The following is a 23751-nucleotide window of genomic DNA, read 5'->3' on the forward strand; positions in this document are numbered from 1 at the left end:
ATGGCCCCATTCATTCTTTCCTTTACACGGATCAGTCCCAAAGCATGATGTTTCCACCCCCATGCTTCACAGTAGGTATGGTGTTCTTTGGATGCAACTCAGCATTATTTGTCCTCCAAACACGACGAGTTGAGTTTCTACCAAAAAGTTATATTTTGGTTTCATCTGACCACATGACATTCTCCCAATCTTCTTCTGGATCATCCAAATGCTCTCTAGCAAACTTCAGACGGGCCTGGACATGTACTGGCTTAAGCAGGGGGACACGTCTGGCACTGCAGGATTTGAGTCCCTGGCGGCGTAGTGTGTTACTGATGGTAAGCTTTGTTACTTTGGTCTCAGCAGGTCATTCACTAGGTCCCCCTGTGTGGTTCTGGGATTTTTGCTCACCGTTCTTGTGATCATTTTGACCCCACGGGGTGAGATCTTGCGTGGAGCCCCAGATCGAGGGAGATTATCAGTGGTCTTGTATGTCTTCCATTTCCTAATAATTGCTCCCACAGTTGATTTCTTCAAACCAAGCTGCTTACCTATTGCAGATTCAGTCTTCCCAGCCTGGTGCAGGTCTACAATTTTGTTTCTGGTGTCCTTTGACAGCTCTTTGGTCTTGACCATAGTGGAGTTTGGAGTGTGACTGTTTGAGGTTGTGGACAGGTGTCTTTTATACTGATAACAAATTCAAACAGGTGCCATTAATACAGGTAATGAGTGGAGGACAGAGGAGCCTCTTAAAGAAGTTACACGTCTGTGAGAGCCAGAAATCTTGCTTGTTTGTAGGTGACCAAATACTTATTCTCCACCATAATTTGCAAATAAATTCATTAAAAATCCTTCAATGTGATTTTCTGGATTTTTTCTCTCATTTTGTCTGTTATAGTTGAAGTGTACCTATGATGAAAATTACAGGCCTCTCATCTTTTTAAGTGGGAAAACTTGCACAATTGGTGGCTGACTAAATACTTTTTGCCCCACTGTATTTGGATAACTATCTGTATTGACCCTTTTTGCACTAACTCTTGACTCTTCGCATACATTGCTGCTACTGTTTAATCATCTAGCCTGTTGTCTAGTCACTTTATCCATACATAGTGCCTTCAGAAATTATTCACACCTCTAGACTTTTTTCAAATTTTTGCTGTGTTACAACCTGAATTTATAATTGAGATTTTGTCACTGGCCTACACACAATACCCCATAATGTCAGTGGAATTACATTTTTAGAAAATGTTTCAAATTAATTAAAAATGAAATGACTTGAGTCAATAAGCATTCAACCCCTTCGTTATGGCAAGCCTAAATAAGTCCAGGAGTAAAAATGTGCTTAACTAACAAGTCACATAAGTTGCATGGACTCAGTGTGCAATAAAAGTGTTTAAAATGATTTTTGTACCCCACACATACCCCATCTGTTTGTACCCCATCTGCAAGGTCCCTCAGTCAAACAGTGAATTTCAAAAACAGATTCAACCACAAAGACCAGATGTGTTTTCCAAAGAGGGCACATATTGGTAGATGTGTAAAAAAAAAAAAAGCAGACATTGAATATACCTTTGAGCATGGTGAAGTTATTAATTACACGTTGGATGGTGTATCAATACACCAAGTCACTACAAAGATACAGGCGTCCTTCCTAACTCAGATGCCGGAGAGGAAGGAAACCGCTCAGGGATTTCACCATGAGGCCAATGGTGACTTTGAAACAGTTACAGAGTTGAATGGCTGTGAAAGGAGAAAACTGAGGATGGATCAACATTTTAGTTACTCCACAATGCTAATCTAAATGACAGAGTGAAAAGGAAGCCTGTACAGAATTAAAATATTCCAAAACATGCATCCTGTTTTCAATAAGGCACTACACAGTATAACTGCAAAGAAATGTGGCAAATAACTTAACACAAAGCGGTATTTGGGGCAAATCCAACATCACTGAGTACCACTTCAAATTTCAAGCATGTTATTGGTATGCTTATCTGTAAGGACTCAAGTTTTTACGATAAAAAGAAACGGAACATAGCTAAGCACAGGCAGAATCCTAGAGGAAAATCTTTCCAACAGACAGACACACCTTTCAGTAGGACAATAACCTAAAACACAAGGCCAAAATTGCTTACCAAGACACAGCATCATATGATGCAAAATGCATCATACGGGCAAGACTTCTGTATTTTGAAAGTTATACGTCTTAAACGTGATTGCTGACATGCAAAACATTTTGGGACGAAATCAACAATGAACTAATGAAACAAATGCCAAAATATTGTTTTGGTGGAGTTGTCCTTTACCATGCTCGATTGTCTTACCTCTGCTATGTGTGGCATTGTTAAAAAGATAGGATCATTTATTTGTACGTTTTTAATTGAACCTTTATTTAACTAGGCAAGTCCGTTAAGAACAAATTCTTATTTACAATGACGGCCTACCACGGCCAAACCCTAATGACTCTGGGCCAATTGTGCATCTCCCCATGGGACTCCCAATCAGAGACGGTTGTGATACAGCCTGGAATCAAACCAGGGTCTGTAGTGATGCCACTAGCACTGAGATGCAGTACCTTAGAAGAATCTCTACTGGCACAGCGGTCTATCACTGTGATGATATAGGCCTATTATATAGTAGTAATTAACTCAAGTGAATAAATGGTGCAATATTAACTTGGTTATAGTGAATTTCACAGATTGGGTTATCAGACTGTGTTCTGATAGTGATATTTTGCTTTGGACTGAAAACCGGTCAGTTTTTACCTGCACAGAAACAATATTAAATGAAACTAGATTTTTCTAAAACAAGATTTAATTTAAAATCACTAGTAAAGAAAACATCTGCACAAATGTATTTTACACACACACCACGCAGCCCAATTCTGATATTTTCTCCCACGAATTGGTCTTTTTGACCAATCTTTTTCACAGCTGATCTGGTCAAAATACCAATTAGTGAAATAAAGATCAGAATTGTGCTGCCTGTCGAACAACAACCATAGTGTGTTGGGTGGATCATTTAAAGTTTAGACACAGTGACATATTGAAAAAGGGTTGAATTCTTGAAATGATTAATACAAGATTGGGAAACCATTCTTAACATTACAGTCCTTGAATGGAACCAAAGTGCTCTCAATCTAGCATTTCTGCAATAATGTCTATACAGTATATACATCACATGTATAATTAGTTGTTACGCCAAAGGATGTAGGACAAACCCTACAAGCAGGCATACCATAGAAGAAAAAATAATAGCTGAGGACATGCTCCACTAGACCACAGGTGCCTAACACCTATGATTTAACCATCGGCACTGTGACAGTAAATTATGGCTTGTTCAATTTCTGGAGAGTAGGTAGGAAGTGTTTGGGAGATTCTCATCTCCTTGTCCAACTGCTATAACTCAACCCATCACTCATCATAATGCAGTGAAGACAGGAACTTATCCACATCCAAGTCATCGGGGAAGGAATCCATTAGTTTCTGCTGTTTCTGAGGGGTACACATCATAAAGAGATGCAGTGGTTTTAATGTGCTTTCTCATTATACAAGCAAAGAAGGAAACTGAGTTCACATTTAATGCAGGAGATTATGCCAAATATCTACGACTGGGTTGATGCAATCACATTCAATTATGAACCTCAGAAGAGATTAAGATACACAGATTTAATAGAAATTTCACCTTTGCTTTCTTCTTACTGCCAGATGAACCTGAGATATCTTTCTTTGCTGGCGGGCTGGCCAGGGGCTCAGGCTGCTTGCGCTTCTTGCTCTTGAGAGCTACAGGGGTCACTACTCCAGCCCCCTCCTGGCGCAAGCTGTCTTTCAGTGGGGTGCCTGTCCTGGCAATGGCGGCTCGGGATAGGATCATCAGTGTGTGAGCCGCCATGTTGATGCTGTTTTCACTCCCTGCTTCGCTGGCTGGGCTGCAGGAGGGAAGGTCCGGGGTGGTGGGAGGGACCAGGTGCCTGGGGGTGCCCTCTCCGTTTCTGTCTAGCTTCTGACGTGCAGGGGTCCTGGGGCAGTATAGAGACTCCTGGAGACGGCCAGGGGTCCGAGGAAGAGGCAGCTCCAGACAGCCCATGCCAGGCTTCTTAGGAGGGGAGGAGGGAGGGTTTAGACCCTGGATGTTGTGGAGCATTTCAGCTGCCTGCTTGGTCAGTGGGCTGGTCTTGGAGGGGAATTTGCTGGAGCAAGCCTGGGGGACAGGGGTTTGTGGGGCCGGGCTGAATGCTCTTGGTGCTGGTGTGGGCTGCTGCTCTCGCCTTCCCCCCTCCAGCTCATTCTCCTTATTGGCAGTGACATGAGGGGGATCCTGAGAAGATGTCCTTTTCTCTGTCCGTCCCTCCGGCTCCTTGGCAGGAGATTTCTCAGTAGGCTCTTGTCTATATGCGTCTTTTTCTTTCCTGCTCCCTGATCTCAGTCTGTGATCAGAGGAAGAGGACCTGGGGCTCTGGGCATCCTTAGGTCCTGCTCCACCATCATCCTTCTTGTCTGCTGATTGAGATCTCTTCCTGGACTCTGACTGTGAGGCATCAGTCCTACTGCTACCAGCACTCTGAGATCTACTGGTACTTGCACTTTGACCTCTAGCATTTTGATCTGCGTCCCTCTTTGAAGGGGTCTTTTTCGCAGCTTCTTTCTGCTTTTGGACAGTGGAGGATTTCTCCGTCTCTGTTCCGGTCCATGATGTCTGAGTGCTGTCTGTACATCTTACAGTCTCTATTCTCCTTTTTGGCCTGCTGCTCCCCAAGATAGCAGAGGCAGATTTAGGTATCTCTTTCTCCACCTGTTGGACAGGCGATACAGCAGTAACTGTGGCTTTGGAGGTGGAAGTTTCACCAGCAGACCCATCAAAGCAAAGCATCCTCCTATGGCTGGGGCTCAAGCCAACTGCTACCTTCTGCTGCCCTGTGCTTTCAGAGGATTGCGGGTGGACCTGCTTTGTAACTATATTCGATCCAGAAGCTCCCGTTTTTCCTGAAATGCACAAGCAAGCAACAACATTTGTGAATAAATTACAGGATAACAGTAAACAGACAATGACATGGAGGACTGAACACCATTCCTTACCTGAGACTGTGGTGTCCTTGGGAGCCAGTTTAGGGTCGGTATTCACTGCTGCTGGCTGCTTTGCTGAAGCAGGGCTAGGCATGGCTATCAACTGAAACAAACAAATGATCACTAGATGCACATGTAGCTAAATTAGCCTATTGGTTCAAGAAAATGATTAAATGCAAATATGTAAAACAGTAATAAAAAAAAGATTAAAAAAAGAGAAGGAATGCTTACCTGATTAGGAACTACTGAGAACTGTGTTGCATTGTTCTGCCCAACAACAGATACAGGAACCACCATGCTTTGCAGCATGGGCTGAACTGGTGAAGATATGATGAGTCTAGATCCTGGGAGGATATAACTGGTTAGACATTTCCCACCAGCAAAACAGCATGGCAAATTAAGTGAGTGATGACTATTGGGGTCATTCAACTGTAAATGTATGCCAAACAAAAAAAACATTGATTTCAAAGTTTAACAAACCATACAACTTCATGCACAAAGTCTGCTTTTAACAATTTACACAGAAAATGTTAATAAATTAAGTGTACTGCAAGAACTGTGCAGATGCTAAGTTTGGTAACAGAATTTCGGTAAAACATCCCTTCGTTTTTTTAAATCTATCTACTTTTCCCTAAAATGTTTAAATATATTCTCTGAATGAAAAATTCAATGATGTCTGCAGAAAGAATGAGGTGTCAGTTATTGACTCTCTTTTGGTTATTGAACTGCAGTAAGTGAAGTGGATTTACACACGGTAACAGAATTGAGGTAACGGAATTTCATAATGGATTCCTGATCTGTACTACACAGAAATGCATAATTATGGATATGAATATCATTCTATTCCTGGTGGTGTATCCTAAATAGGTACACATTGCATACTTGGGTATTATTCTACAAACTGGATATAATTTTAATGAGCTCTGCCCCCAAACAAGACCAAATTTGGTTGGTCAGGACCGGACCAAATTTGGACCAATCATAAACGTCTATGTTTCACAAGTTTGGACATCAAAGTACGGCTCAGCACAGTATATTAGTGTACTCAACTCTAGTGTGCCTTACTATGTACTGTATTCTACTTTTCCTAATTGTACTGAACTATATACTATTCTCTACTGAAGTGTGCTGTTCAATCTTGTGAACCAAAGTGTGGTTTGTGACTACTATGATTTCCCATTGTAGCCAATTGAATAACAGAAATTCCATTGACGATTTTTCAGAAATTCACATTTTAATCACTTAACAAAAGTGTTAACAGTAAAAGCACCATAACTAATTCATAGGTCTGCCTTTTCCTGTTACTTCTGAACTTTCATTATCTTCCCTCAAGAGGGAGAGAAATTAGAAAATATATTAAAGATGCTAGTTTTTGGTAACGGAACTTCAAGGCACATGGCAATGTTTCTTAAACTTACAGAAGGCAGAACAATTTCTCCAAAACGACATACAAAAGTGTTGATATAAGTCTTGTTTTGATGTATTTCTAATACCTTATAAGACCTATTCTAGTTTGTTTTCTAAGACTCCTTTTCTATCTGTTTGACCAGAAATCAAAGCCTTAGCTTATTCCTAATTTTTAGGATGGTAAATGGCCAGAAAAGGTATGCGTCGTAATACAAAATGTGACTCTTCGCATTCGTCACCCAATTTGACAATGCGACCAAACCAAATTCACATAAAAATGTGTGTTATAGATCTGTCACTTATTGAAAGCAAGTCTAACAAGCAGTATATCTGTTTTAAGTGCACTATTTCTATGCTTCCCGTTCTTAGATGACTCGGCAACTGACGACCAGTCTGTAAGCCGGAAAAGAGTCCACTCTGCCATGCGGATCAACCGAAGGTCAAATGGCTGACGTTCAAAAGAGACAGTGTTTCATTTTAGCATCTTTAATTTTCGGTTTTGTACACCAGCTTCAAAAAGCTGAATACACAATATTTTTGGTTAAGGAAAATATATTTCACAAACTGAAATTAGGTGAACTATTAGAATTTTAGCAACCATGAAATGGTGAGTGATTTTTGAATAGTGCATCTTTAAGTATTTATATGCAGTCTTACCAGGAGAATAGCAGGGTGGAGTAGCCAGAGTATATGAGGTAGGGGGTACAGTCTGTACCTGTGGGGCGCAACTGGGTAATATCACCTTGTTGGACTGGGGGTCTGTAGCTGTTGTGTCTGTCACTAAGATGTAGCTGTTGGTGGATGTGGCTGAATCAAAGGGCAGCTGAATGTAGTAGCCAGGCTGTGTCAACGAAGATGACGTCCCTGCCAATGCTGCCACATCCCCTGCTTTCCCACTAAGAGGATTGGTCTCTGCTGGCAGGAGGACTTCTGTCCTCTGTAAGCTGCTCACCGCCTGCACAGTCTCCTCCTGAGCCATTGGGGCTCCACTGAGGGCCGGGGCCTTAGCAGGTGACTTGGTGGGAGAGGAGAGGAAGATGGTGGGGATCCTATCCCCAGTGATGCTGGACACAGCCTGGTTCAGGGCAGAGTCACTGGAGGGCTCCTCCTGCTCATCGCTGATTATGATCTTCAGGGCCACAATCTTACTGGGGTCTACTTCCTTGCCTGTAGGGTTGGGGTTTGGGATGAAGGTTGGGGCAGCAGGAGTTGTTGTAACTGTTGAGGGGACAGCCATAGAGTGTATGGTCTGTGGTAGAGGTTGTGAAATTCCTACACTGCTGGGAGGGGTAATATTCCTATGAGGCAGGTTAGAGGCCTGTATGGGAGCCTTGTTTGACTGATCCAGCATTGGCATGGAATTGAACAGGGAAGGTGAAGAGTTAAGAAGTGAAGCTTGGTTATCCATCACTTGTCTGCCATCAGCCCCCACTGTGTTCTCATTGCCTGATATGTTTTTCACAGCAGAGACCGTCCTGGTTTCAGATGAAGGTGTGTTGCATGCTGACGCCGGACGAATTGTTCCACTCTCCTGTCTGACTGGCTCAAAGACATCTGGCGGAGCTATACTGTCAAGGGGGGTATTGAGAGATTCGTCTATATCCACGCCTGATACATCCGGATTAAAGATGGAGCCTGAGTCAACTCTATCAGAGTCCTTTGCGGCAGAAGAAACAGCAGCGGTAAGTTGATCAATACGTGCTGAGGGTCGAGTTGCAATATCTCCCCTTCTCAACCCTCTGCTACTGAGTCCAGGATTTGTTGAGCTAGCTTCCCTTCTCAACCCTCTGCTACTGGGTCCAGGATTTGTTGAGATAGCTCCCCTTCTCAACCCTCTGCTACTGGGTCCAGGAGTTGCCTTTGAAGTGCTTGAAACAGGAGGTGCAGATTTCCTTGTTTTCTTACTCTTGGGCTCTTGACTGGACTTTGTTACTCTATTTTCTTGTTCACATGTCGAGTTTTCAGGCCCAGTGCCTGAGAAATTAAAGAGAAATCCCATTGTCAGAAAGAGATTGCTGATGAAACATCAATATTGTTTAGTATATGATTCCAACAGGCATTATTTAAAAGGTCATGAGGATTTTGTCCATACCTGGGTCTCCAGTCTCAGGAGAGCCGTCAATACATCTAGTCTCAGTCTCACCATTCTCTGTGGTGGTATTGCTCACGTTCCCAGCTCCTTGCTCAGTATCCTCACTGGTTTTGCTTTTGCCTTAATGCAAAGAATCAAGAGATTTAGTGGAATAATTACATTTTATAAAAGCTTAGTCAAACAATCACCAGACCCACTTCATGCATTGTCAGGAGCAACAAAATCCTGCACATGATCTAGAATAAATCATCAGCAAAGAGTAAAATGTTTACCGTAATCAAAGAGGTCAAAGAGAGCCTGGAAGGCTGGGTCGGACTCTGTCTGCTCCAAGATGTCTTGTATAACATCATTAGACATATGAATCTCCCCCTGCACAGAGTAAAACGTCAGTAGAAAGCACAAATCCACACTCTATGCACTAAAGACGGACAATGTTCTGCGAGTTCGAATGGAGAAATGGGGTTATAGCAAGTCTGTCAGAACATGACATTACCTGCAGGCCCAGAATTTCATCTATTGACTGGTCAGGCTCCATGGTGCTGCATGATGCCTTTAAAGCCTGAGGACTGACATCACTACAAGTAGAGAGTAAGAAACACATGCACAGGTAAGAAATAATATCTACTCTAACCAACAGCCAAATGTAATACGTAATGAAGTTGGTACTGTTTAAATGTTACTCAAGAATATCTACTTTTATTATTACCTTGCTAAAATTTTGTTGATGTTTTCAGCAAGCTTCTCTTGTAAGGACTTGTCATTTAGAATCCTCTCTCTTGCATTTTGTATCAACATTCGCTGCAAAAACACAATTTAATGATAAATTCACATCAGTCAACTGGGTTTAGCAGTGTTTCAAATATAGTATTCCCTGTGAGTATTAACTTTGTTTTGTACTCACAGGGAAATTCTCTGTGACTCCCTCTTCACTCTGGGGCTCTGCTGTCAGGCTACTGGCCGCCATGTTGGCTCTTCCAGTCCCACCGGATCCACTGGAACCCCCACCTCTCCTCCTGGGGGAGTCACTGGGAAGATTACTCTTTTATCATAACTCAATCTACTAGGGATATGCATCTTTCCATTTCAAGACAATTCGATACGCATACATGGGCTCCAATATGTTACAAGAACGATACGTTTTAGTTTGAAACAAGTCGGTGCGATTCGGTTTAAACATATCAAAATTAGCTATGACACAGCCAACGACTGACTATATAGTACAACTTTAGATTTCACTCCCATCTCAAAATAAAATCTATTGTAAGCCCCATTCAGCAGATACAGCCAGATAAGAGTTGCGTACCAGTAGCTTACTAAAACAGCATTTTCAACAGCGCATAGATAACAATAACCTAGCAAATGACATAGGTTGCCACAACTAATAAAGCCTAATATCACGCAAGCCATTGTAGTATTTTAATGCTGAAGGTGCCACACAGATATGGAAGTTCAAGAACAGGCCGCCTACCTTGCGTTGGTCGGCGCGCAGTTCGACTGGGCTACTGATATTGCCTGGTGTTGTTCGGCATGCAAAATTAATTGTAGATCATTTACTGTCAACAGTTACAGTACCTTCAGAAAGTATTCACAACCTTGACTTATTCCACATTTTACAACCTGAATTCAGAATGGATTAAATAGATTGTCTCTCTCACCCATCTAGACATTATACCCCATAATGACAAAGTGAAAACATGTTTTTAGAAATCTTTGCAAATTTATTGAAAATTATATACAGAAATATAGGTATTCATACCCCTTTGCTATGACACTCCAAATTGAGCTTAGAGGTGCATCCAAGTCAACTTGTGGCCAATTCAATTATTTGGACATGATTTATAAAAACACACCTGTATATATAAGGTCCCACAGTTGACAGTGCATGTCAGAGCAGCAACTATACCATGAAGTCCAAGGAACTGTCTGTAGATCTGAGATATTATTTTGATGGGAAGGGTATGAAACCATTTCTAGAGAGTTGCAAGTTTCCAAGAGCACATCATTAGGAAATGGAACTACCCAGACTGTTTAGAGCTGGCCGTCCGACCAATTAAGCAAGCGGGCAAGAAAGACCTTGGTCAGGGAGGTGAACAAGAACCCAACTCTGGACGGTTCTTTGGCTGAGAAGGGAGAACCTGCCAGAAACACTCTCTACAGCACTTCACCAATCTGTGCTTTATGGGAGTGGCTAGACCAAAGCCACTCCTGAGAAAAAGGCACATGACAGCACGCCCGGAGTTTGCAAAAAGGCACATGAAAGACTCAGAGCATAAGGCAAAATATTATGTGGTCTGATGAGACAAAACTTTGGCCTGAACGCAAAGCGATATGTCTGGAGAAAACCAGGCACAGCTCATCACCCGTCTAACACCATCCCTACCCGTATGCTATGGGGATGCTTTTCAGCAACAGGGATTGGGAGACTGGTAAGGATAGAGGGAACAATGAATGGAGCCAAATACATGAAAATCCTTGATGAGAACCAGCTTCAAAGTGCAAACGACAGAAGGGCAAAGATTTACATTCCAACAGGACAATGACATCATGCATACAGCCAAAGCATCACTGGAATGGCTACAGAACAAGAATGTTTAAGTCCTTGAGTGGCCCAGCCAAAGCCCAGACATGAATTGCATTGAAAACCTGTGGAAAGACTTGAAGATTGCTGTTCACCACCGCTCCCCATCTAATTTAACAGAGCTTGAGAAAATCTACAAGGAAGAATGGGAGAAAATCCCCAAATCCAGATGGGCAAAGCTGATACAGACCTGCCCAAGACGACTCAAAGTTGTAATTGCCACCGAAGGTGCTTCTACAAACTATTGACTCAAGGGTGTGAATACTTAGGTAAATTATATATTTCTGTATTTCATTTTCACAAAATGTACAAAAATGTCCCATTTTTTTCTCTCCACTTGGTCATTATGGTGTAGATGGGTGAGAAAACAAAATCAATTTCCATTTTGAATTCCATTTGTAACTACAAAATGTGGAATAAGTCAAGTGGTACGACTACTTACTTTCTGAAGGCACATGCAGTTCGATACTGAAGCAGAGGACGCATCAGTTATCACCAAAGATGAGAGGTAGAAAAAATGACGTAATATGAGCAAAACATATTAGTGAAGCGCCGATTGAATTGATTTTCTGACCGATGCATGCTACATTTGGGTCAGTTTGGGGTCCACTGTCCGATGCACGTGTATCTTTAAACATTTTAAAATTGGGGAAAATGCATACAGTTGAATTGGTACATCCCTACAATCGACACATGGGTAAGAAGAACTTACAAAGAAGTAAACAAATAGATGAGAATGACTATCTTACCATTTCCGACGCCCTGGGGATAATGGTCCTGTGGTTAACCGGTTGTCTGGAACCGTTATTTGCAAAGGTGACTCCCCTGTAACAAAAAGCAAGTGTCAATTATTCAATGAAGCTTTGACATTCTTTCCTATAAGTTGGTATTAACGTTCATAATGATGACAGCAATTGACAGTAAAAATGAGATGTGATAGACACCTACTGTAACAACCTTCCCCAGAACACTGCTGCTCATGGATGAGTTTACTTACGGTTCACATTAATGAGCAGACGTCCTCCATCTTGGATCTGGGGCTGTGTGCCGCAGATGGGGGAGGGTCTGGTCTGCTGGGAGCTGTAGCAGACTGGGGTGGCGATGCCCTGGGCCGACGATGACAGAAACCCAGAGCTGGGGGACTGCGTTGATGACAAGGCTCTCTGTCGCCCCCTCATGTTCACGATCCCATTACGTGTGCGGACTGCAGAGGAAATAGGTTTATGAATCACATCATACAGCAGGTTTTCCCAATAGACAGCCCGTGGGTGAATTTATTTTTATGTCAAATCGCTTTGACATAAAATATTGTAAAATCACCTGGAAATTAGTATTCCTACGCATAAACAGAGAGGAATATGTAATCGTATACCAATGTAATGAAGGTTTAAAATGATTATGTTTTTATCAAATACTCTGTTTGGGATTCTTGCAGTCAATTTGCAGTGTTCAAAACAATTTGCGTTTTGTGTGATGTCATCTTTATAGTTATGCTGCCATATAGCCAGCAGTCTGCCTACTGTTTAGACAATGTTTGCAATGACGATGAAAAAATGACATTAAATTACTATTGACTGCTGATTTGTGAACAAGTGGCAGCGTCACACGCGACTGAGCAGCAACTGAAAGGAGATAGGCTAGTAGATCCTGCATGCACAGAAGTCTCTTGCAACAGCAAGTCTGAATCCAGAAAATTCGGAACCACAGCCACTCTAAATGATTTATTACTATATTCCAGGTAGGCCCCTCGCCCAAGGGGAAAAAAACTGCCCATGGCTGAATGTAATTAGGGACCCCTGTCATACTGCCATGGAGTTCATCACTCTGCCTGACAGCTTGAGCCACAACATTACAAAGAGGCAATGAAATCCAAGTTCAGAGGTAGTACTAAAACCATAACCATTGAATGTGCAAGAATATTTAATAAAGCACTTACGTCTTTGATTCTGGATAATAGCTGGGGAGTTTTGCATAGACCTAATGAAAGAAATAAGTAGAATTGAAAATGTCAGAAAGTGACACCATCAAACAGCAATCTGTTGGCAAGTTTTTCTTTGCCATTTTATAGATAAAAATAGGTCCTTACTTGATTTGATTGAGTGTGAAATCAAGCTTTTTCCACAATGATGTCATCATGACAGGTATCTGAGTCTCTTCAATCGTCTCTAAGGAGAAATAGCAGGGAAGTGTGACAACCAAGAATAAAATACAAACGTGAAAGTCCTGTACTCATTTACTGAAAGTGGTAGTGGTCAGAGGTTATGCTTACCTTTAGCTTTGACAGCAACATACTCATTCAAAATAGTTGTCAGGTTTTTCCCAAAGAGGGACTGCAATGGGAGTACACATGAATTAGCTACCTAGCTAAGTAACGTTAATCCACTAACGAACTCACAACTATATAGTCATTACAGTGAAGAGTTGAGCACAGCTATATACAGTATGAAAGAAACTTACAAACACACAAGCAGGAATAGTTGCATCATCTGAGCTGTGTTCTGCGTACTCCTTCAAATTTGGGCTTTCACGAATGAATGCCTGGCTTGTAGAACACAGTCCCTCTTGTTGCATGTATCCTGTAAAAAATGTAAAAAAACAGTGTACAAGAGTAGCAGAATTGGAGGCTTAGCTTTCCACAGTAAGAGGACAGCGAGTTGGCTTGCTACAGTGCAGCCCTGGACGCAATATCACCAGCAGGATATTGCAGATAGTATTCTAATGTTAGCTAGCTTACTGCCACTTCCACATAGCTAGGTAGCTTTAGGTTAGCAAGCAATACAAACAGGACCCAGTTCAGACTTACCTAAAACGAGCCGCGCTATGTCAGACGGAAGCAACATGGCTGCAATGTCGAATTATTGCAACAATTACAAGTTACATTATCTGTAAAATCAAGTAAAAATACATTAATCACGAATAAAGCAAGTAACGTTACATTTGGTCAAAACATCCAGGGTGCAACAACCTACGATTCGTGAAAAGGCGGGGAACTCGAGTACACGTAACCCGGAATTTCCATCATATTTGGAAGATGTGCATTATGGGAAATTGTGTTTCAATGGGGAGTGTCCACTTTCAGTTTTTAGCTCATTTCAAGTTACTTCCACGGCGTTACATATAGAAGCTGATATCCGTTTTGTCATTGAAGTTTGTTTTGATGATTGTTATTACTGGTGGTGGCTTTTGAATCTGTGCACAAAACATTAAGTTCTTGTATACAGAAAGAGGCTTATAGCTTCAGACAACTCCTCCGGTCTCCTGACACAGTGGAGGAGCTGCATCACATTCTGGAACCAGAGCATCTAAAGGCTCCAAGCAGCTCACCTGGGATGCAGTCCTCAGGTAGTATGTCTTCCTACACAGTTTATTACCCAGATGGGTTCTTAATTCTGAACTTGAACTATGAAATATCCTTGTTCATGGTACTGAGGGAGAGAGGGGAATGCAGAACATGTTATTGTTAGACATCAGGTATCCTATGGAAAGGAGGAGGGCCACAGTCTGCTTTCAGGTGTTGGGTTGTAATTTGAAATACTTGCTACACCAGAAGTTAATGGTTATCTCTAGGAGGAATGTATATGGTGGGGTCAATTAAGGTTGTGTGAGCCAGGGGCTTGGAATGTTATTGAGTAAGGGAAAGGCAATCACATGGTTGCGGTCACTGATAAGGTATGATGACAATAACACACACCCTAGTCAACTCCATTACTGCAAAACGTGACCTGTATCATGCAAGGGAGTTGCCACAGTCATTTTTCAGTAGTTACGCGCCTCAGAGACTAAGTGTAAGTGGTCTAACGTGTAAACCTACTGAACTGAACTCTTAGCAATTGAGTCGACAGCAGTAGAGGCTGGTGGGAGGAGCTATTCGAGGACGGGATCATTGTAATGGCTGGAATGGAATATATGGAACCAAGTCAAACATGTGGTTTCCATATGTTTCATAGCCTTCCATTCCAGCCATTACAATGAGCCCATCATCCTATAGCTCCTCCCACCAGCCTCCTCTGGTCAACAGTGAGACCTACCATCAAGAGACTTAATCCATTACACTGTGTGTGATCTGTTCTCTCTCCAGGCAGGAGATACACATGCCGGTGGTGGAGCACTTGGTCTGCTGCCATGAACCCTGTATGAGGGTGTGTTGGCTGGGTGAGGAGCTCCTGCCCTCTGTGTTCTATGTATTGAGACAGATGAGGCCCAGCAGCACTCTCAAAGAGGAGATAGTAGAGTTATTCAACCTGCAGCTCTGTGTACATCATCTCAAGGGTCAAAGACACAAGACACAGGTATGGCTGGAATGTTGTGAATAGACTGAAGACTGAAAAAACACCATTGTCTTACGAATCTGTTTAGATGTTAAACAATAAAAACGGTGTAGAACAACAGACAGGTGTGAAGTGTTTTCATCACTGAAACCCTTGATGAAGTAGTATGCCATTTTAGATCATGATTGATACAGCCCATCTGACATATTTTCTTGCCCATGCCACCCCTCACTGTTCCAGGAGCCTATGCTGAGGACTGGGCCAAATGGCAGAGTCTACTCTATAACCTCTATGATGCCCTGGTGACTGAGATCAGCCAGATTGGGAGCCGGGAGAAATATGCCACAGGGTTGCGCCACATTGCTGTGAAGGAGAAGCTTATTGAGCTAACTGGAGACATCTAAGATCCTTAATTTTCACATCTTGACTTCATTTACCATTTCCAGGCTAAAACCTGAGCTGTGCTGACATAGTTCACCTGTCTTTAAGATGGTTTTGGTATTGTTGGTCTCATCTTCATGTTTTGGGTGTTTGACTGTTTCTTAGCTCTATAGCGAAGATTGTAACCTTCAGATTCTGGATGTGACTCAGGCCCACCTCAGAGCCACCCAGAGAGGAAGTCCCCAGGGCACGCCCAGCAAGTGCAGACACACCGAGCTGGGCTGGGAGGTTCTCCGAGACCACCTGCAGCCACACCATCATACCATGGTGAGAAAAGACTATCACACCAAGGTTCAGTGCTCATTAACTTGCCAAATATACTTATATTTAGTGCAGTCAAATTCTTCATATCTCCATATCCTCTGTGTTCCCCTACTCAACAATACAATGCTCCTATATAAGCTACAGATGACATTAGTGTTGACCTCTAAGTACCCCTCCATCGTGCCTGGCCAGGAGCTGGTTCCTCTGCTGTCATGTCATATAAAGTCACTTCCTCAACATTTGATTTACTAATTTACTCTTTGCAAACTACAGTGCATTGTGCTTTTAACTCTGAATGACCATTTCAACGTCTGTCTGTCTGTGTGCAGTGTTGCTGATCTGTGTTTGGCCCAGGCCCTTCTCAAGTGTCCTGTTCCTAAGCTTGGGCACTGGGTGGGACCATGCAGGGCCGTGGAGGGGGTCGGGCCCCCCAGCATTAAGGAGAACATCATGAGCTGGCTGCTGATTAACAAACAGAGTGAAGAGGCAGAGGAGAGATCAAGATCACACCCCATCATCTGCAGTGGGCAGTTTATCACTGGGCTCATATCTAATTTTTATTCACGCTTAACCGCTCTGCTAGTGTTGTCTAATTGGGATTATTTTGCCTTGATACAATGTTTTATGTCTGTAATTGTTTTAACACATCCCTAATACAAGTTTGTGTCTTATTCCTCTTTGCCCAGGGATTTTCCTCACAACCTAATCCGCAGAATCCTTGTGCCTTTGACCCTCAAAGACAACCGAGCTGGCATTATGTTTCTCCTCGGAGCAAAGGAACTTGAGAGGTGAGGTAAATGGGATCCTAAAACAGATCAATTTAACCATATTGTTATCAGTAGCTAGGTTTCCATTAATTTGGTGACATATTTTAATGTGAATATTCTCAAATCTGCATAAATACAAAATATTTGCATTTTCCCACCAGAGATGTTTCCATCAAATTGACTTGTTGCGGATAAAAGGCTGTGGGTGATGACGAAGTGCACATAAAAATAACTTTTGCGGTTAAATTCCCACATACTTAATAAAAAAAATACAAGTTCAATTTTCAACTCTACTGATGGTTTTGACACAACAAATGTTGTGCCATATAGCGAATGTGCCCAGCGAACTACTCGCAGATACAGTGCTGCTAGGCTACTTACATGATGACATTATTATGGATAAGAGCAAGATTATTTTTATTTGTCAAACGGCAGCCAAGCGTCGATCATCATGTCACCAGAATATGACCCTTGATATTTATTAGAAAGGAGAAATAAACTCATCAGTGTACTTTGACCATTCATTTATTTAGTCTGTGGCCTAATAATGCATGCTTTCCCGAGTTGTAGTGGGAAGATCGCACAACATTTACTCACATGACTCCAAGTTTACTACGATATGATGGTTATTATATCAATACTGGCGCATAAAGGTGTTTCCACTGCCATTTCTCGCATAATTAATTTTACTGACACAAAAACATCCCACCTTGTTTAGAATATTTTTTAGTTTTGTCAACATTTGGAAAGTTTTTACTGACATATTTGCTATTTCCATCAGGCCAGTCTTTACACTTTCTGTCATGTACTTTACTCGCATAAAAAGTTTTGATGAAAACCTGGTTAGTGTCCCCAAAAAATTTGGCAAGTCAGTATTTAACTTGGCAAGTCAGTTAAGAACAAATTCTTATTTACAATGATGGCCTACCCCGGCCAAACCCGGACGGCGTTGGGCCAATTTTGCGCCGCCCTATGGGACTCCCAATCACGGCTGGATGTGATGCAGCCAGGATTCGAACCAGGTACTGCAGTGTCTTAGCCGACTGCGCCACTCCATAGATTTCATGCTGCCTCCAATATTTCCCTCTGCTTAAAGTGCTGTGATTCAAGACCAAACTCAAGTGAAAGCGAAATATGTCCTGAATGAGATTGAGAGCATGTACCTGCAGTTCAGTTTCAACGAGATGCCTTTTGACTCCATGGTGAAAGTGAAGGGAGTGATGGTGTCCTCAGCCATTTCACCAATGGAACACTCTCACCAGCCTTAATGCCATCACAGAGGCTAATGTCTATGAAGTTAAAAAGTTAATATTTACATGTTTAACATGTCTACCATGCATGCTCTCTTCCATCTATAGGCTGTTCTTGGCGATGACACCGGACAGCTTGGAGAAGAGAAAGATGCTTCCTCTGAAATGCCAGCAGACAGCCTTTGAGAACATCTACCTGAAAGCCTAAGAAGGGATAAGGCTCCAGGTAAACCTGTCTTTCACATGTTACTCTGACAGACATTTTTATGGCCAGTCCATCTCACTATCCCTCTGCTCTCCCTGGTGTGTGTCACAGAAGAGCAGCTCTCCTGAATACCTGAATGACGAGACATTTAACCGCAAGGCCACGCTGCTGAAGAATGTGTCGGTGGTGCTGTGCTGCAGCCCCGTCTGTGAGAAACAGTCCCTCTTCGCCCTCTTCCAGTCCAACAAGGAGAACAACATAGAGGAGCCGCTCATCAAAGAGCTAAGGGCAAATCATTTGGCTACACGTATTTACAGTCTCATAAATGTATTGTAATGTTTCTTAAACTGAAAGCACTTTATAGTGTAGGTGGATAACTCAGACCTTTCCACCGTCACTACATACAGTATCGCTGTCTGACTACTATTTAGTATGCTATGATATTGACAGACTGAATGTTAACCTGGTTTGTCCCTCACCCCATGTAGATCCTGGGCAGTGAGTCCAGAGTTCTGGGCTACAGAAGTGTGGAGGGGTTTGTTAGCTCTCACCTGGATTACCTGGTGGCAGAGGGGCTGGGCTAGCCTGGCTATACCCTGGAGTCCTTCCCCTACACTCTGCTCAATCACCCCACTCTCTTCTACAGGTAATTGCACATACTTAGTTTACATTATATTTTAGCCCATAAGTTGTATGTCCATAAAATTACTTTTAGTGAATTTACTGATCTGACAGAATTGGAGTGACGAAAGCCACTACTTAGTACAAGGCACATGGCAGCCCACTTGGAGTTTGCTAAAAGACACCTAAAGGACTCTCAGACCATGAGAAACAAGATTCTTTGGTCTGATGAAACCAAGATTGAACTCTGGCTGAATGCCAACTGTCACGTCTGGAGGAAACCTGGCACCATCCCAACTCTCCTTCCGTGGTCTCCAACTGCTCTTAAACGATAGTAAAAACAAATGCATGCTTTTCAAACATTCGCTGCCCGCACCCGCTCGCCCGACTAGCATCACGGTTCTGATTTAGAATATGTGGACAACTACAAATACCTAGGTGTCTGGCTAGACTGTAAACTATCCTTCCAGACTCATGTCTCCAATCCAAAATTAAATCTAGAATCGGCTTCCTATTTCGCAACAAAGCCTCCTTCCCTCACACCGCCAAACATACCCTTGTAAAACTGACTATCCTACCGATCCTCGACTTCGGCGATGTCATTTACAAAATAGCTTCCAATACTCTACTCAGCAAACTGGATGCAGTCTATCACAGTGCCATCGGTTTTGTCACCAAAGCCCCTTATACCACCCACCACTGCAACCTGTATGCTCTAGTCAGCTGGCCCTCGCTACATATTCGTCGCCAGACCCACTGGCTCCAGGTCATCTATAAGTCTATGCTAGGTAAAGCTCCGTCTTATCTCAGCTCACTGGTCACAATAACAACACCCACCCGTAGCATGCACTCCAGCAGGTATATCTCACTGGTCATCCCCAAAGCCAACACTTCCTTTGGCCGGCCTTTCCTTCCAGTTCTCTGCTGCCAATGACTGGAACGAATTGCAAAAATCGCTGAAGCTGGAGACTTATATTTCACTCACTAACTTTAAACATCAGCTATCTGAGCAGCTAACCGATCGCTGCAGCTGTACAGTTGTGGCCAAAAGTTTTGAGAATGACGCAAATATAAAGTTTCACAAAGTCTGCTGCCTCAGTTTGTACGATGGCAATTTGCATATACTCCAGAATGTTATGAAGAGTGATCAGATGAATTGCAATTAATTGCAAAGTCCCTCTTTGCCATGCAAATGAACTGAATCCCCCCAAAACATTTCTACTGCATTTCAGCCCTGCCACAAAAGGACCAGCTGACATCCTGTCAATGATTCTCTTGTTAACACAGGTGTGAGTGTTGACGAGGACAAGGATGGAGATCACTCTGTCATGCTGATTGAGTTCAAATAACAGATTGGAAGCTTCAAAAAGAGGGTGGTGCTTGGAATCATTGTTCATCCTCTGTCAACCATGGTTACCTGCAAGGAAACACGTGCCGTCATCATTGCTTTGCACAAAAAGGGCTTCACAGGCAAGGATATTGCTGGCAGTAAGATTGCACCTAAATCTACCATTTATTGGATCATCAAGAACTTCAAGGAGAGTGGTTCAATTGTTGTGAAAAAGGCTTTAGGGCGCCCAAGAAAGTCCAGCAAGTGCCAGGACCGTCTCCTAAAGTTGATTCAGCTGCGGGATCGGGGCACCAGCAGTACAGGGCTTGCTCAGGAATGGCAGCAGGTAGGTGTGAGTGCATCTGCACGCACAGTGAGGCGAAGACTTTTGGAGGATGGCCTGGTGTCAAGAAGGGCAGCAAAGAAGCCACTTCTCTCCAGGAAAAACATCAGGGACAGACTGATATTCTGCAAAGGGTACAGTGATTGGACTGCTGAGGACGGGGGTAAGGTAATTTTCTCTGATGAATCCCCTTTCCAATTATTTTGGGCATCTGGACAAAATCTTGTCTGGAGAAGACAAGGTGAGCGTTGCCATCAGTTCTGTGTCATGCCAACAGTAAAGGATCCTGAGACCATTCATGTGTGGAGTTGCTTCTCAGCCAAGGGAGTGGGCTCACTCACAATTTTGCCTAAGAACACAGCCATGAATAAAGAATGGTACCAACACATTCTCCGAGAGCAACTTCTCCCAACCATCCAGGAACAGTTTGGTGATGAACAATGCCTTTTCCAGCAGGATGGAGCACCTTGCCATAAGGCAAAAGTGATAACTAAGTGGCTCGGGGAACAAAACATCGATATTTTGGGTCCATGGCCAGGAAACTCCCCAGACCTTAATCCCACTGAGAATTTGTGGTCAATCCTCAAGAGGCAGGTGGACTAACAAAAAACACACAAATTCTGACAAACTCCAAGCATTGATTATGCAACAATGGGCTGCCATCAGTCAGTATGTGGCCCAGAAGTTAATTGACAGCATGCCAGGGCGGATTGCAGAGTTCTTGAAAAAGAAGGGTGGGGATTCAATCTTGCAACCTTTCGGTCACCAACGCTCGAACCACTAGGCTACCTGTCGCCCAAATACAGATGTGCCAAGATTTTAGCGTCATACCCAAGAAGACTCGAGGCTGTAATTGCTGCCAAAGGTGCTTCAACAAAGTACTGAGTAAAGGTTATGAATGCTTATGTAAATGTCACATTTCAGTTTTAGATTTTTTTATACATTTGCAAAAATGTTGCTTTGTCATTACAGGGTATTGTGTGTAGATTGATGAGATGAAAACACTAATACGTTTTAGAATAAGGCCATAACGTAACCAAATGTGGAAAAAGTAATGGGGTCTGAATACTTTCCGAATGCACTGTATAAACTAGGATTGGGATCCAGTACTTTTCACTTCATCCCCTGAATTGGCTGAATTGAAATGGAATTGGCCCAACCCTGGTGCCATGTCTGCCAACCCTTTCAGGGTGCGCTAACTACAACCAGCAGCAGCAGCAGCTAAGTGAACCTGCAGTAGAAGCTGTAAAAGCAGTCTTAATGTCTGTCTCTCGGACAGACCTAACTTTCTGTATCACTGTTGGACTTTCCACAGCAAATTACTGCCTGAGTCACAGTAACCTGGCGGACATTGTGGTGGAGCTGTTGATGACCCTGTATGATGGGGCTGCTACTGAGGAGGGCAGAGGGGGCCTGAGGAGGTGCATAGGATAATGTTCATTACACTTCACTCCTTACCACTCCACAACCACACTTACTTGCATTCACAACCTTTCATTGTCTGTGATGATATGTTCCATGTTCTCTCTAGGGAACTGGACCCAGCCCCAATCCCACCCTCTTTCAGCTCCAATGTTATCAAAGCCACACTGGACTACCTCAGCAAATGTCACAGTGCCAGTCACCAGTTGTCCCTGGTGGCCATTTTATCCAGGACACTGGTAAAATGCTGTCCTTGTCTCATAATGTGTGTTGCAAATTGTGTTGCAATTGCTGTAGAATGTTATTATAACACAATGGAACAGAATTTGGCTTTACAAAATTGAGTGGTTTCCTGGGCCCAGTTTTAAAAACCCCATTTAATCTGGAAAGGAATCCGGATTCTGTGATCAGCTTGTGTTGTGATTCTAGATCTCCATCCAGAGGATCCTGCTGGCGGTGTGTCAGAAGGCAGCTGAGACGATCAATGCCTACGAGAGGATCCCAGGGCAGTGATTGGGGACATTAGCCTGTGTAGTGTGCTGGTTTTCCTGACTCTCTGTGGTCACTAAAAGATCCCATGGAATGTAAGAGTAGGGGTGTTAACCCTGGTGTCCTGGCTAAATTCCCAATCTGGTTCTCATACCCTCATGGCCACCTAATCATCCCCTGCTTCCAATTGGCTCATTCATCCCCACTCCTTTCCCATTTAACTATTCCCCAGGTCGTTGCTGTAAATGATGTGTTCTCAGTCAATTTATCTGGTAAAATAAGGGTTAAATCAAATAAAACACACTTTCCAAATGACTTTTGGGCTTTTACTGGTGTATGAAGTTACCGTCCCTTGTGTTCCTCTGTATAAGCCCTCCCCTTTGACCTGCCCATCATGCCGATAAAGAACCTATATGATGTCATCATTCCTACGATGGAGATCAAGGTAGAGAATGGGTTTGATCATCTGTGATTCCCTCACTAATCTATCACCTGACATAAGGGGATTTTTGTTATGCAATAGGATGTTTTGCAGCCATTTTGCATAGATTTTGCACTGTAATGTATGTATACACCACGTCACATGGTATACTTGCCGCCCCTACTCTGCTCTCCACAACACAATCATTACTATACCTACAACAAATATTTTCTTAAACATTTCGCTATTCCTCTGATGTACAGTACCAGTCAGATGTTTGGACACACCTACTCATTCAAGGATTTCTCTTTATTTTTACTATTTTCTACATTGTAGAATAATAGTGAAGACATCAAAACTATGAAATAACACATATGGAATAATATAGCGACCAAAAGTGTTAAACAAATGAAAATATATTTGAGATTCTTCAAAGTAGCCACCCTTTGCCTTTACAGCTTTGCACGGTCTTAGCATTCTCTCAACTGGACTGTAATCAATTATTAGGTTTCTAATGCAACGTTTATATGAGTAGTTTTGTGTTGCTCAGAATTATTTTCATCAAATGTCTGATATATAATCTATTTGATTCTAGTATAGGTTCATTGTATCATAGGATAATAAATAGCTGATGTTAGATAAAGATAATTGGCTGTTGTACGAGAGACAAATTGAGAGCCTACTCCCTCGAGTCAATCTGAGGTATTTAAATAGGGACGGTTCCACACGAGTGGCCAGTGGGACCACCACTCATACAGACCTGACACCTGTTTGTTCAGTGTAGTGTTGAATGAACTCACCTCAACAGGTGGAC

General features: G+C 42.7%; 2 protein-coding genes across 4 annotated transcripts; one reads left to right on the top strand and one right to left on the bottom strand.

The window, feature by feature from the left end:
• Positions 1-1545: 1545 nt before the first annotated feature.
• LOC139385966 (protein NPAT-like) lies at positions 1546-14109 on the bottom strand. Of its 2 annotated transcripts, none has more exons than XM_071131284.1 (17): positions 13920-14109; positions 13574-13692; positions 13386-13446; positions 13203-13281; positions 13053-13093; positions 12114-12320; positions 11866-11941; positions 9440-9551; positions 9245-9336; positions 9032-9113; positions 8811-8907; positions 8539-8658; positions 7104-8420; positions 5271-5383; positions 5052-5142; positions 3661-4958; positions 1546-3470 (listed from the first exon to the last, which is right to left on the bottom strand). In XM_071131284.1, the coding sequence occupies exons 1-17, from the start codon at positions 13954-13956 to the stop codon at positions 3390-3392; spliced, it is 4023 nt and encodes a 1340-aa protein (XP_070987385.1). In that variant the 5' UTR covers positions 13957-14109; the 3' UTR covers positions 1546-3389. The 2 variants fall into 2 exon arrangements, with proteins under 2 accessions (XP_070987385.1, XP_070987384.1); XM_071131283.1 differs by having other exon boundaries at positions 9440-9563.
• Positions 14110-14144: 35 nt separating this feature from the next.
• LOC139386055 (serine-protein kinase ATM-like) lies at positions 14145-22831 on the top strand. 2 transcript variants are annotated; one of them, XM_071131469.1, is made up of 11 exons: positions 14145-14458; positions 15195-15405; positions 15625-15769; positions 15931-16092; positions 16419-16612; positions 16776-16877; positions 18215-18332; positions 18423-18957; positions 21921-22026; positions 22137-22266; positions 22457-22831. In XM_071131469.1, exons 9-11 carry the CDS (start codon positions 21974-21976, stop codon positions 22538-22540), a joined length of 267 nt encoding a protein of 88 aa, XP_070987570.1. In that variant the 5' UTR covers positions 14145-14458; positions 15195-15405; positions 15625-15769; positions 15931-16092; positions 16419-16612; positions 16776-16877; positions 18215-18332; positions 18423-18957; positions 21921-21973; the 3' UTR covers positions 22541-22831. The 2 variants fall into 2 exon arrangements, with proteins under 2 accessions (XP_070987570.1, XP_070987569.1); XM_071131468.1 differs by having other exon boundaries at positions 14167-14458; positions 15625-16092; positions 18423-18618; positions 18800-18957.
• Positions 22832-23751: the final 920 nt, after the last annotated feature.

Source organism: Oncorhynchus clarkii, chromosome 27, assembly GCF_045791955.1.
Source record: "Oncorhynchus clarkii lewisi isolate Uvic-CL-2024 chromosome 27, UVic_Ocla_1.0, whole genome shotgun sequence".
Classification (NCBI taxonomy): domain Eukaryota; kingdom Metazoa; phylum Chordata; class Actinopteri; order Salmoniformes; family Salmonidae; genus Oncorhynchus; species Oncorhynchus clarkii.